Source organism: Lates calcarifer, linkage group LG9 (assembly GCF_001640805.2).
Source record: "Lates calcarifer isolate ASB-BC8 linkage group LG9, TLL_Latcal_v3, whole genome shotgun sequence".
NCBI classification, from domain to species: Eukaryota; Metazoa; Chordata; class Actinopteri; family Centropomidae; genus Lates; species Lates calcarifer.
Window position 1 is genome coordinate 2,839,405 of NC_066841.1, and position 15,079 is coordinate 2,854,483.

The 15,079-nt window shown below is 42.0% G+C and overlaps 1 protein-coding gene across 1 annotated transcript in view; it reads right to left on the reverse strand.

Moving 5' to 3' along the window:
• Positions 1-295: 295 nt before the first annotated feature.
• LOC108901123 (ephrin-A5b) overlaps positions 296-15,079 on the reverse strand; it is a 69,998-nt gene continuing 55,214 nt past the window's right edge. The window contains exons 2-5 of the mRNA XM_018702519.2: positions 11,949-12,241; positions 3,730-3,795; positions 3,513-3,593; positions 296-2,558 (exon numbers count right to left, since the gene is read on the reverse strand). Coding sequence (XP_018558035.1) covers positions 2,434-2,558; positions 3,513-3,593; positions 3,730-3,795; positions 11,949-12,241 — 565 coding nt within the window. The 3' untranslated portion in view covers positions 296-2,433. The remainder of the gene's footprint in view (positions 2,559-3,512; positions 3,594-3,729; positions 3,796-11,948; positions 12,242-15,079) is intronic.

The following is a 15,079-nucleotide window of genomic DNA, read 5'->3' on the forward strand; positions in this document are numbered from 1 at the left end:
CCTGAAATCACAGCTTTATTATAATATTATGAGTTTTTATTGTAAAATTGCGACTTTTCTTTCATAATAATAAGACTTTTGTGAGTTTATGACTTTATACTCATTCTATTTTGAATGTTTCTTAAAATTACACTTTAATTCTTGTCATCATTATGATTCTTGTAAAATACCATAATATCAATACTTTAAAATGCCAATTTACTCTCGTAAAGCTATTTTCTTGTAAATCAACTTTACTTATAACATTAAAACTTTTCTTGTAAATGCTGATTACTCTCAAAAAGCCAAATTATAATACAACTTTACTCCGATAATATGAAGACTTTTTCTTATAAAATCCAACTTTATTCTCCTAATACGACTTCCCATTCAAAATTATTACTTAATTCTCATAACTATGACCATTCTCATTGACTTTAATGTCAGTTTAAGATGGTTTCCCCCCTCAAAAGTGGCCCTTTACTCCTTTGCACAGTTCAAAATGAGCAGGTACTACAGGGCTATGGTTTCATTTGGCAGTGAGTGCATGTGAAGGTAACAGTGCTGCTGCAGTTGATGAGTGGAAAGGATATGTTTACTGCATGTAAAAAAAAAAAAAAAAAAGAAAGAAAAGAAGAAGAGGAACATGAGTATTGATCTCAGCAGGAGCACTACAAAGCTTCACATCTCCTTCTCTTTCCCTCTCTCCTCATCCAGCAGTGGGTAGAGTTTCAGCTCGCCCCCGGAGAGAAGAGGACACCTCGCTCTGTTTATTCCATCTCTCCCGGTGGTGGTCGATTTTTCATTCCTTGAAATAACCGGTGATGAGGGTGCCCCTGGTGTATTTTTTTTTTCCCTCTACAGACGCCACTTTACACGACATCAAAGACTGCAATCACACACGCTTCAACCCCCGTGCACCTGCTCGGTCATTGTCTCTTGGACACATCTTTTTAGCCACAGAAAACTTGTGCTGCTTTACTCGAGGAAGAGTAACCCCCCTCGATTTAAAAAAAGAAAAAGAAAAAAAGACTAACATTATTTTTTTTAACCTCATATTAAGCATGGACACATCCCTGAACTTTGTAGGAAATAATTCGCCTCTATTTACAATACTTGTGTTATGACAGTGATTCACAAAAGCAATAGTGTAATAGTAAAACTACATTTGTGACATTCGTTAATGACAAACACAAATATCCTACGATTTCTACACCCTGATAGCAAATCAGACTCTTCTTTTTTCTTCTTCTTCCTGGACTTTGTTAAAAAAAAAAAATTAAAAACCATCAATCGATCCAAGCAGATACATAAACTGTACTCAGTGTATTTTTTTGTATGATTGTATCAAATGAACTGCGTGTATGAGCTAACTTTAATGGGTTATGCGTCTTTTATTGGCTTTCTACTGTACTGTACCTACAGACTAAACCAGAACAGAAAAAAAGCACGAGGACTTCACAATAAATAGGAAAATATATTTTGCCTGGCAAAATACCATATTGACTCCCTACGCTCCGTTTCAAATATTTTACTGTACACCCATGTTGGCTGCTACAATTGAATTACGTGATTTATTAAAAAAACAAATACATTAATCAATCATTAAAACGCCCCTATCCAAACACTAAAAGATGAGTGCTTCTTTAAACTTTCTTTTCTTTTTTTAAAAAAACTCTCAACAAGGGTCCTCCACAGTCTGCATCCTTTTTTTTTTTTAACCTGAGAGGAAGGTTAAGTCATCAAAGGCCTGTCCCGTATCTCCACTCGCCCTTGGCAACAGTCTCCTAGCAACAACATCCTTCTTTGTTTTTCCTTTTCCATCGGCCCGTCCATGCAACTTGTCACTCCCCAGATCTTCCTCCTTTTCCACTCTTGACGCTTGATTTAATCATGTTACATGACAGGGGGGAGGAGGGAGGATGTTCCTGAACACAAAAAAAAGATTTGTTAAAAAGTCGAGGGGATCTCGCTGTGCTTCTTCTTCGCCGCTCAAGCTAAAGAGTGGTACTGATTGTGTAGTTGTGTATATGTTTTCAAAAGCATGTATGCACGTGTGCCCCCTCGCAAAAACACAAATGTGTAGTATCTGCATACTGTGGACGGTAGCGAGGCGAACAGGTAACAGACTCTTTTACCTCAGGGAAGGGTGGTGCTTCGACCGTTAGCACCCACCCAGAAAGTCAAGAATCACACTAGTTGGCAAAGTCAAAAAAAAAAAAAACAACAACAACAAAGGCTTCGCCATCGAAGTCCCGTCCTCTCTTTTCACTCAGAGAGATTGTCAATGTTTCTTTTTCTTTTTTTCTTTTTTTTTAAAAGTGCTCCTTTAAGAGGGGGAGGGGGTTGAAGGGTAGGGTTGGCCTGTGGTCCAATCAGGACAGTCCATTCCTGGGGTCGGGGTAGTGGTGGTGGAGGTTGGGGTGGAAGGTGGTGGTTCCTTCAGACTAGGCGCTATAAAGACAAGATGGCAGCCAGGACTATGAGGGCGGAGCTGAGCAGGAGGACCGAAGTCTGGCGCCGGCCGACGGAGTTCACGTCCCGTCGAGCTGGCTCTGGCGACTCGTGGCTGATGCCGTCTGAACAGGGGAAGAGGCGACAGTTATCAACATTAACAGGCGAAACAGCTGACACATGAAATAAAGTGATGGTTTTCAACTGAATCACCACTGAATACTTTGGTTGGGCATATGCACCACTAAAGCACTATAAAAAAGGCGTTAAAGGTGCTATATGCAAGTTTTTGCTATCGCTACATAGCTAACATTAGCATTAACGGCTTGTTGCATTTAGAAGACTGGTTGTTTTGGGTATTAGTTTGGTTTGTGCGTCATCAGTTTATTATTTATTTGTAGTAGCTGTCGTCCTGATTTTAATCTGATTTTAATAAGATTTATAAAACTCAATAGAATTTAGTTTAAAGTAAATAAGAGAACTTTAAGAGGGGCTAACAGGCATGCTAGCTGCTCCCTCTGAGTCTTTAGCTTCAGTATCTTGTTTTCCCAAAACATCAAACTATTCCTTCAATCAAATTATCACAAACAGCAATTTTTTTTGCCCTAGGACCCCCCGGAGCATTAATGCAACCATGATGCAGGCTACAAGCAAAATACCCTTAACCGTAGACAAAACCAAAAGAAATAAAAATGCTTACACATATTAGCGACAGAACGATTATCAGTGTAATCAGATGATAATGACTGAGGCTAGGACCAAATATGAGACAGTTCTGGTCCATATATGGCTAATACCAGGGCCAATTTAGCGCCGAGACTTGGCTCCAGTTAGCAGACATCTGGCTCAAGTACACTTCCATTATAGTTTATCAAATGTACTATTACAAAATATACAGGTAGTGTCCAACAACAGATTCAGCTTTTTCTTTTGAATATTTGATATTTTTGACATTTTTTCACTCAGAACTGAGATATTTTGTTTTTAAATTCTTAAACTCTCCTTAAAACCTAAATAAAAATGAAAAGACAATTATGGGACATTTAAACACTCTTTAGGTACTGTAAATTCCCACCAACCTCTGGGTTCTAGGGAGTTGTGACTGTTGTCCTCAAAGTCGACCCCTTCCTGTGAGCTCCCGGAGTTTTTCACACAATTGTCTTTGAAAAACAAAGAGGACACAGAGAGAGAGAGAGGAGATGTGAAGATTAGAAGAAGTCGAACGTCACTCGTCCACACAGCCGTGATCACAAGCTGGAAAACTGGGCAGAGCAGACACAACAATCTGTGACTCACTTTGAGGCCTGACGAAGACTTTGAGTCGGAGGCAGCTCCTTCTCCCTTTGTCGTCAGTGATGGAGGCTGTGGAGAGAGTTAAAAACGTTATTTCAAAATGCTTTACTTGATCTAATCTACAGCTGCGTCATTAGAGATTGAAGCGACTGGCAGTATTTTTTTTTGCTCAACAATGAGATCATGATTCCTCAATTGTTGGAAACAAAACAGTCTTACTGCACTTGAACATTTTATTCTGACAGAACTGATTTCACTTCCACATTTTGCTTCATACACAAACAATTTAAAGAGAATATCTTTAAAGGCACAGTACAAACCTAAACTATTGCACTTTAAGAAAATACAGTGTAAAAATCCAGAGTTTTCCTCCTGTTGAATGACTACAACAAAAATTATGCTGCATAGATTTTAATGTTTTACTGGAAATATGAAGCTGTTAGGCAGAGTGTGGTCTTATTACCATATTATATTTTGGGTTCTGGCTTCAGAAATGCTTCGTTATTCACCATAATTTTCAAGATGTTGGCCTTGTTATCAAACCTCACCACTTTTCTTTGGTGACACTAAGTGTCTGTCAGATTTGCAATCTTGTTTACTCACTCTTTTATCAAATAGCTCTTGATTTACCAGTTTTAGACTGGACTCAGCTTCAGCAGTTGTTGTACGGATGCTTGTGTTCAGATAACTTTTAGTACTAGAGAGGTTTGGCATCTTTTGAAAAACTGGCTTCTGTCAAGGTTAACTTTTGGAGAAAGTTTTGTTTTGGTATCAGTACTGAAATCAGTGCTGCATCCCAAGTTTCCCAGTCTGGACACCTTTTTTCCTTGATGTTTTTGTAATCCGTTGACAATCCCAAAGTCTTCCAAGTCTTATAAATTCAGTATAACTTTATTTGGCAGTAGCTGAGGTCAGGATCAGCCAACTAATGGCCCCAGGCAACAGTGAGGGGCACTGCTAATGAAATTTAGTGTCAGGTTGAACAGTTGTTTGTTTTTATCCCTTGTATTATATCTTAGAAAACAACTCAAACAGCATCTGAAACATTTTTTTCTTTCTTTGGCCTAATTTGACAACTTCTCCAACATGTTTTGTGATGTTGACCAATGTGCACGACTGTAAACACACTGGAGAAGAACAGGAAATGAAGCAGCTGTTGTCAGGTGGAGCAGTGAATTCGGTCTCTAGCACCTTGTTTATGTTTCTATAATTAGAGTTTTGAAAGCGAGAACGCAACATCTTGGACCTGGACCAGTCGTAGCTTTTCGTGTCTCCAGGTCAAGTCGCGGTCACGGCCTGATCTGCATCTCAAAACGACGAGAATACCACATAGTCTGATACTAGTTCAAGTTTTCTGGCTGTACTTCTGCAAAAACCCACTCAGCATTCTCCATTCACATTCACTTCACAGCTTCGCCGGAGACCTCTTGACTCTCTGAAATCTACCTTCATTCATAAACATCAGCTCTGCAGTAGAAATGGAACAATCCGACAAGGTCGATTGTTTCTTCATCAGAGGTATTCCACACTTAGCTCCTTTAAATACAGTCTGAAGAGCTTTATCTCACCGTCTGAACTTCCCTCTCATCCTGATGTAAAAGCTGTTTCTGCTCCATATTTTATGATATGAAACAACTCAATGTCACCCTCATATTTCCAAGTCTAATTTTGGCCACGGGCAGTCGTTTCTGCAGATGTGTGGCATGCTGTTATGCTCACCTACAAAATTTAATTTCCTCTGTTTCCCGATTGTGAAAGGCAAAGATTAAAAAACATTTTTTTTTAGTTGTGTGTGATTGTTTTGCAGAGCTAACAAAACTAATTAGTTTTCAAGTAGTGCTGGGGACCAAGTCGCTAATAGAGTGCCGAGGGTGTCTCCAGCTGTGACGAATGACTTCAACTTCTGTCTTCACTTTTGTCAAGAGTATTTTCATGTTTTGTCTAGCCTCATCGTCTTCCCACAATAGATTTTCTCTAATGTTTTTTCCTCATGAGCATTGATACTCTGACCTTTCCTGCTGCCTGCCAAGTCTCAAACACACACACAACCTTGAATGTGTTTGTATATTCATGACCGTGTGTTGTGTGCATGTATGTACGTGGCTGTGGTTTCACGAGTATGTGCATCTGTGCACAGACGTGTCCATAGTTTGTCCGCAGACACTCCTCTATCCTTTCACCTAGACGCTCAGACGTGATGGATTCAGGCCTGGCGGTGAATTCCGGATAAAAGTAAACCATGTCAGTGTTTCCACTGCTGCCGCACATGACTCTGGCTCTTATTTCAAAAGCCGCGTCTTTATCAGATGCCGTGCGGCTGCAAGAGAGAGGAGATAAAAATCATCTTTAAAACTCTGCTACGAGAGGAATATTGGAAGTGAAGCAGCGGAGGGAGGAAATAAACGAGAAAGAAACGGTGTCAATCACGCCGCTTCTGTCTGTGTCAGCGGGTATCGAGTAACTTACCTCACACCCCGACGGTGGCTGGAACAGACGGGGGAGAACTCACTGTCTCAGTTTCTGTCTCTGAACTCCACCGGCCAAAAAAACTCTGTCTTTCTCCTCCTTTATGTCTCTTGTGCTCCTTCTGTTTCCTTGGCTGTCATTATCTCTCTATAACTTTTTTTTTGACTCCATTAAAAAGTGTACGTCTGCCTCTCTTGCACGAACGTCCCCAGAGGCAGCTATATCAAGAAATATTACAGGGGGAGAAAAGGAACAATTGTCCAGAGCTCCCATCTAGAACATTTTATTAATCTTACGCAATTTTTCAGACCAGTATTTTGGTTATCAAACGATCTCCTGATGATTTCCTGATTAAATTATTAATTGACTGATACATTTTCCATCCAAAGCCATCACTGAGAGACACAGTTTCTTAGCAAAATATTCATTACACATCCAACACACAATAACACCTTAAAACTACTGATTATTCTTGCACTTTCAGTTGCTGGAGCTAACAGCTAACGCTCCTCGCTGAGCTAACAAACAGATTTCTTACGTGGGATAATGAACATTTCCCACTCATTACTTTTATGATTCATGCCGTTTTAGGCACAAAAACAATTTTTCATGTTGATCTCCTCATAAACTCATTTATTTCGGTTTATTTTCGGTCCCCTGCCTGCGCGCGCATCTCGCCGATGACGTTGGTCGGAAAGCCCGTCTGTTAACTCCCCGCTGAAACAGTCACAGCTTTTAAACTGACTACATATGTTAGATGGCAAAAATAATGAAATTTCAGTTATCATCCAGGCTGTTTCTCTTTTTTTATTTCATGTAGAACTTATTAGCATACTCCTAACACCAAAAACAAGCTGAGAAAACCATAATGAGTGGCAGATGATTCAGATGTAATTCATTAAAACCAAGTGGAGATGAAGTTTGAGTTATTTCTGGAAGTTTGGTGAAAAATCAGTGGAAGCAGAAGTTGCCAGAAGTTTAAGACTTCATGTAAAAGCAGCGGGCGAATCTCTGGGCCTGTCGCAAGCAGAAAAGATGTAGTAACAGTGACTGTGATTGTTTTGAAAATGGCAAAATTAAAAGTATAAAACCACTGGAAAAATGTACAAAACCTCAGCCTGCGGAGGAATAAAACACAGGCGCTCTCATTCTTTGGGAAGTGACCATGGTATAAGCGGGATAATGCACCCAGAGGTGTCGTATATCAGCAGTTCTCCTCATGCATTATCTCTGACTGGCAGTAGTGCATGTTCACTGATGTGTATTTTCTTTTTAGTAGATTAATTATCTGTTTTCATGCTCTCCTAGATCCTTAATCCTGTGTTTTGTTTGTTAATAAAATGTTCTAGTTGCAGCTGTTGCAGAATCTCTTCCTCCTCCTTCCTCTGTTTTTCTACTATCTCTCACTTTCACCCTCTCTCTCTCCCCCCTTACCACTACCCACCACACACAATTATCCAACTGTCTCTCCTCCCTCTCTCTCTCTCTCGTCTGCCACCGAGGTCAGAGTCTGGGTTTTCTGTCCTCGAGCAACACAGCCGCTGCTTCACCATAACTGTAACTCCAGCTCCGCCTGCAACTCTAGAAGTCTTAGTCAGGTCATCTGGACGCCCCGGCCGCCTCCACCCTCGCCGGTAAAACCTCCCGGTCACATGCTTTACACACACACTGTGCACGTTCAGTCATGTGCTGCCAAACCCGTGATCCCCTGCGATCATACATTCAGCACCAGCAACACATGTCACCTAAGACGCCGGCTGTAGTGTTAGTGAATTTAAACACTGTAGGATCAGGTGTTTTTTTTCTTTTTTTTTTGGGTGGGGGGCAAATCCCTTTGTCTTTGCTTCAGGAACCGCCAGGCGCTGCGCTCATGGCGGGGTTCATGTCATTATCGATGTAGATCTGTGCTGGCTGCATGGAGCGGGACCCGGGCGTTTGAAGTGCGAGGGCTTTACAGGGAGACAGTCATTCCTCTCACACAGGGGGGAGAGAGAGAGAGAGAGAGAGAGAGAGAGAGCCAGACTCTCAACTGTCTCCTCTGAAAATTGGATTTCTATCCCCTGAGATTAGGATCAGGCTTCCCCCCAGCTCCACCGTGGCTCTATTAGAAAAACATGAGGCCACGAGAGGCTCGCAGCGCAGACCCTGGTCATCATCTCTGCGACCTTTGACCTTCTAGGACCAGGCGACAATACTGATCCCACACACACACCAGGCTTTTCCTGTCCCCCAGGTGTCTGTCTGTCTGTCTGTCTGTGCACAGACGGGCAGGCCTGTAGCCAACTGCAGGTGTCATCTATTTGACGTGAACCCGCCTCCTACCCCCCCCTCCGCCCTCCTGCCTGGGGCAAATGACAATCACCACGAAGGAGGACAAAGGAGTGTCTGTCTTCGCTGAGACAAGCAGACACGAACCCCCCCCTCCCTCCTATATGACATTTACATGGCCACTTAACAGATTCCCAAACCATATTATATGTACAACACAGGTATTAACTATCAGCTATTGTCAGGCTTTGTTGGAGCAAGACACCGCGAACATGCAATTTGATACTGATACCAGCAGCTGATAAAACATAACAGCAGTTTACTGTAATGCAGACAGAATTTCAGGATCTGGGAAGAAAAACAAGGGTCAATCTGGAAGAATGTGTTTTTCTTGTAGTGCAACAATACTTCAGTACAGTTTCCAAGATTTCCCAGAAAGACTTTGAGTAAATAAATGGGCAAATTAATGATGAAAGTTAGAATAAACCAAACTGGAGGCAGTGTGTTACAGTTGGAGCACCTCAAGGCTTTGATGGGTATCAGACTCTACTAAAAAGATAAGCAGCTGCATTATAAAATATCTTGTTCTTTGATTAAAAATAGAAAGTTAGAGGTACGAGCCTCTGGACATTAAAACTGTTTAGGTACAGAACATTGTAAAATTGTGTTTGTGCACTGCTAACCGTGAGCTAAAGTGAAGGATAAAGGATAGGAATTTATTTAATGAAAATAAATTTTCAACTGTTTTCAGTGGCAAAAAACTCCAGTACAACCATTGTACTCTACTAGCTTAGCATGAAACAGCAGACAAAGTTAGCGAGTAGCTAACATGAATACAGTGAAGTAGCATTTACGGCCATATTTTTCCTCCAGGACTCGGTGGAGATCAAAACAGAAGTAAAAGGACATATAGATGAATACTGGACTTAAACTTCCCAAGCAGCCTGAACCACAACCAATATACACACCTGATGTTCAAGTGTCGCATTGCTCTCATTCTTTACGTCTTTCCCGATCTTACTTTCTATTCTCTCTCCACAGAAAATGAGAGATTTCATACTAAACAACCAAAACAAATGTCTGTCCGTAGTAGAAGCTACTGATGAACAGTACATTTACGTCAAAAATCATCCTCAAGATAAAGCCTTAAACAGCCTCAGAAGTGTTGAGACAGCAACGTAAAGATCACTTATATGTAAATTTATGTTGTGCACTCATATATTCTGTATATATATATGCTGCTTTAAATCCGTTCACTTTTGTGCATTGTTCTGTTCCCAATTTGTATTTATTAACATAAAGTAGTATTGTTATATTATCCAGGTGACTCTGGTGTCAAGGAATGAGGAGCATTGAGCATATCATAAAAAAACAAAACAAATACTTTCACACAAGAATTTAGTAGTAAACGTACTTCCTGAGGCAGTTTTTCTTCCCAGCTACTCAGCTCTACACAATGAGGACAAATACTGGTATTATGTTAAATGTTCTGACTACAAGGTCATGGTATGTTCCCTGAGGTGTCTTTGTCTTTTGTTATTTCATCCCATGCTCAGATCCTGTGTTCTCAGTGGAGAGGAAAAAAAAGTGTCTTTGGTGAACAACGTTGTGATGGATGAGTCATGAATCTGAGTCAGCGAGAGATAGTCCATATGGCCTCAAACTGCTCAAAGCCATATGGACTGTCTCTCTGCCTCTCTCTCACTCTTTCTCTCTTTGGATGATCAATCATCATCAAAGTCTGCGAGAACATCATCCTCGCTCATTTTCACATCAGCCAGGGCCAACTGAACAAATGAAGCAGAATTAGGCAACCTATGATTTTTCTTATCGACATCCAAGGCATTGTAACAACATCAACAATTCTCTGGCAGTGCTAACGGCACACCACGATTTCCCTAAACAGTCACATTTTATGCAGCGGAGTCACGTTGACTCGCCAACGAATGCAGAGGTCCAACAGAAATATCTAGTGAAGGGCGATAAATCACAATATGAAATACTGCACTGGCTGCAAAATGTTCAAAGATACAGATTGGATTTTAGGGAAATGTAGGATAAAATCATCAAATCTGTCATGAAGAGTTTGGTTTTCTAACTTCAAAGCTAAATCATTATTAAAAGGGTTAAATCCGTGACCAGCCAACAGTAAAAAAAAAAAACATCTTTTCAGACTGGTCAGACGAGCCAAACTGTAAATATTTCCTTAATGGATTCATATTTTCAGGCAGCTTTCCGAAACACCTGCTCTGGATCTGGAAGGAAGGAAAAACTTTCCATCCTGGATGTGATATCTTTATGTTGTACTTTGTTGTGATGCCAAACTTCGTGCTCTCCTTCCACTGACACTCCTTATTATCGCTTCCTGTTAATACCTGTGAAGTTTCTCTGACCACAGGTGTCTCTTTAACTCCCTTAAAAAAACGACTATGGTGTTCGCTGTGTCTCTTTTTAGTCCCTCTTTTCTGCCCCTGCAGGGCACTGACTTCACTTATGAAAACACAGCTTCCCAGCTGCTTGTTTTCCCCAAGTCTAAGGAGGAGAAGGAAAGCTGAGCTCCACAAAAGATGCATGGGACGAGACCTCGACAGTAGAGATGTTTTTGCTCCCTCTAGCTCATGTTTTGACTCGGCCCTGTCTTTCCAAGGACTTGCAAAACAAAACCCAAACATTGCTGCTGTCTTTTTCCAAGATGAAACTGATATTGATCTTCTGATCTAACTTCCAGGTAGAGCTTGAATCTCTCTTACCGGTCCTGAGATAATACCTGAGTTTTAGTGTTGATACCAGGCTAGCTTCTGTGTGCTTTGTTGTCACATAAACACAAGCAGACGTACAAGAACTATTCAGGAATTATCTGATCAAGGAAAAACCTTCATTCAAGGCGATACTCAGAACATTTCAGTTGGAAAAAGCACAATCCACTCATTAAGTCTGACATCAAGACAGATGAAAATCCTATTTCCAGGTCACACTTTGCTGAGGATCTCCTGTTTTCAAGATGTCACAAGCTAGCTAACCTAGCTAACTAATATAACTAACTACTGTTATAAGCTAATGGTCTTATTTGGTGTTTCTTGCTATGAGTCCACATCTTACTGTTTTGATTGTCTGTGCTGCCTAAAAATAGCAAAAATAGCTTTAATCACCTTACCTGGGCAGCACAGAGAAGTGCTGGCAACTGAAAAAACCCATGGCATTTATCGGGTACCAGCTTTTTCTAAAGGGTGCTAACGTTAGCTAGCTAACCTAGTGTCAAACTTTGTTTTTCCTCATTTATTTAAGAATTGTAACTTCCCTTATCAACTGCAGCCACTTCCTTTTCTCTTTCTTGTCACAAGGAAAGCGGCAGAATGAATAGTTTTTGTATTTATATCAATTCAAACAGCATGAAAACAGGACAGCCTCTGCAAAGTTGCACCCTGAAATAGTGCTTTCGTCAGTCGGGATGTCACAGCTACAATACAGGGAGGTTAGCGTGTACTCACAGATATAGTAATACTCTCTGCCGGGGCGAAACTCGAAGCCCAAAGAAAAGGGGGTAAACAGCTGGAACTTCTCGGAGAACTTGAGTGGTCCGTTCGGCGACAGAGGCCTGTTGCACTCCCAGCGCTTGAAGCCCTTGGCGGTGTGGTCGCAGGAGCTGTAGCCGTCGTAGTTGACCATGTAGAGGATGTAGCGCTCGGCCCGGTCGTCGGACACCGGGCTGACGTAGTGCGGACAGTAGACGTCAAGGTAGTCGTTGATGCAGACGTCGATGTGGTAGTCGCCCCGGTAAAATCTGGAAGAGGAGGAGAGAGAAAAGAGGGTTAGTAGGGTGGTTTTTTTCACAATTAATCTATCAGTAGTTGAGTGTTTACATGCAAAGGATGATTCCCACAACGGCGTCATACAAGATCACGTGATCTCTCATCTTGACCTTTCTAATGATTTATCTATCCAATGAAAACTCGCTGAGCATGCATGCTCTCTCTTCACCAGTCTCCTATGAGGTTTGTGCACATTTAACATTCCCTGTAGCAGCTTTGCTTTGCTCAGGGGCACATCAGCAGCAGCTGTTTAAGTGGCCTAGACAGCTATTTGCTGATTTGAGTACTCCAAAACCCAATGACAACAGATGATACTTTGGGTGTCTCGGCGAGGCCACAGCTGAGAAAAAATTTACCATATGTGCTCGCAAAAAGAAAAAGCTGAGGCTGGACTCAGTGAAAGTATCTCAGGATCTCATCACGTCAGTCTCGATCATCCCAAGCCTCTTGAGAGACTCGACCGAATTCCCCTGCACCAGCAGAAACCCCTTACGACACACGCTAGTCAGTCCCCTAAGCCATATATCAATGTTAGTGCTCAGTAGTGATGACTTATGCTGGTGCTGAAATTAAAGTCCCCTAGCGTTACGGGGCTAATCCCCTGGTTAGCATGTGCCTTTAGCAGCTTTAAGAGGATCCCTCTGCAGAATGAGATTTTCATTAGCCCAATATGACAGCTTGATGTAGGAGCCCCTCGTGGAATCTCCGAGTCTGGGAAAATGAGGCCTGTTCTCAAGCATCGCCTTGACACAGCCCCAAGATTTTTCCGCCTTGGTGTTTACTGTAAACTGAGTGGACAGGAGAAGGAGGGAGAGGTGGTGGTGGTGGTGGTGGGGAGGAAAAAAAAAAGTGCAATGGGCCAGATATGCCAGGTATTCGTTCCTGAGGAGAGTGATTGGAAACACATATTCCCATAGGCGCCGTATAAGGTTGCATTTCTGGGGCTTTTAGCGGAGACAGATTGGGCTTGGACGGCCGGATGGTTGCGTCTCTGTAGCTGCTAATGGCCCGCGGTTCAGTATCACTGACATACTGCGGATGTCTTCAATACTCCACCTCTGTTCATTGACACAGCAAAGGGGCTGTCAGGGGAGAGACGGAGCTAGAGGACTCGTTTTGGAGCGTGCAGCAGCGGGCTGACGTTGCGACGACCAGGCCTCCTCGCCGAGACCAGTCAGCTGATCCCGGGCCAGGTGTGACGGGAGGGGAGGGGCTGAGAGCGGCAGCTGTTGCTGCTGACGCGTTACATGCTCGGGGCTCTGGGAGGCATGAGTAGCATAAAGAGGAGGTGTGTGCTCGCCGTGGCCTGCTGGGGGGGTATCAAGTTGTCATTACACAGATTGTAAATGTGCTGCAGGATTAGTGGCCGTCCTACTGGGGTTGCCGAGCCCACAAATGAGCGGATGTGTGTGCGTGGGTGTCTTGTGGCATCGTCAGCCATATTCTAATCTTTTTCTCTCTCTAATTATAGTCTGGTCAAAATGAGAAACCCAAAGCTCTTGTTTTGTTTTTTGCTTTTTTCCAGCACCAGCTTTGGCTCCAGGCAGGCACAGCATGGCCTCCTTTAGCCTCAGTTTCAGAGCCGCTGGGGCTGATATTATGACTACCAGGGGTCAACCGGCTCCACAGTATCATGTCCTCCTCAGCCCAGGAGCTCTGTGGGGACGGCATGCTTTGTTTTCCCCCCTCCTCCTGTCTGTACTAAGCCTTAAACATTTGCTGCAACCTTGCAAGTGCCAGTAGCTGTCAATCAAACCTGGCCCAGGAGTAACGACTGGGATTAGTCTGGATTAAGAGGAAATTGTAACTAATGCCTTTGTGAGAGGAAAGTGGGGAAAAAGTTTGTGAAAGTGACGATGACCCTGTTTAGATCTGGATAGTTAGATTCAGAGTCAGTGGGTTTTTGTTTAGATGCATGAAATATGGTCTGTGGTTTTAACACAAGCTCAAGACATTTTTTTTTAATTCTGTGACATAAAATACGTCAGTTTTTAAGGCTTTTACGTGTCTTAAAAAAGGTGGTTGCTAACTTCTGGGTTGGCCTACAAATATACGCCATCCTCTGCACAACTACTGATCTCAAAGATCAGCCTGGTATCACCAAATTTACTCAAGTCATGTCATGTGTTATCACTATATATTTTTGCTTCTCTTGTGTCCTTTAATCCTGTGACTTTCTCTCCTAACATTAACCAAAACAGTGTTTTAAAAAAGCTTAAAATGCCTAGATAAAACACGAAAAAAGAAAGTGCGCAAATAAAACAAAATATAACAGAGAAATTATTAAATAGTAAAAAATTTGATATGATCAGACAGGAAGAATTAAACAAGTAGAACTAAAAAAAAAGCACTAAAAGTAAAATATATTCATTCCCTACTTAGTGATGGGCAGCAACATGGATCCCTGCCTGTAAATACAGTTTGTAGAGTTGCTATCTTTTTACGATCACATCATTATGATGTGGATTCTGGAGGTCAAATGTGGCAAAACACATGCAGCAAAGAGGCTGTGTGTACAGCTAAAGTATGGGACCGTAGGTGTTTATTACAAAAGACGATAAAAACGCACAGTGAGAGTCACAACAGCGCCAACACACACGCTCCAGATGTTTGCCAGATGGAGGCTATAAGGAGTTTTTTTTTTGAGTGGCAGAAATGAAATATTGATAAGACACAGAGCCATAAACACGCAGCCGGACTCAAGATGTGGTAGATGACATTTCAACTCTCACTGTCTTCTGGTTTCTTCTTTAAAAGGAGCTCTTTCTCCTGCTGATCTCTACTCTGATATATACTATCTCCATCCACGC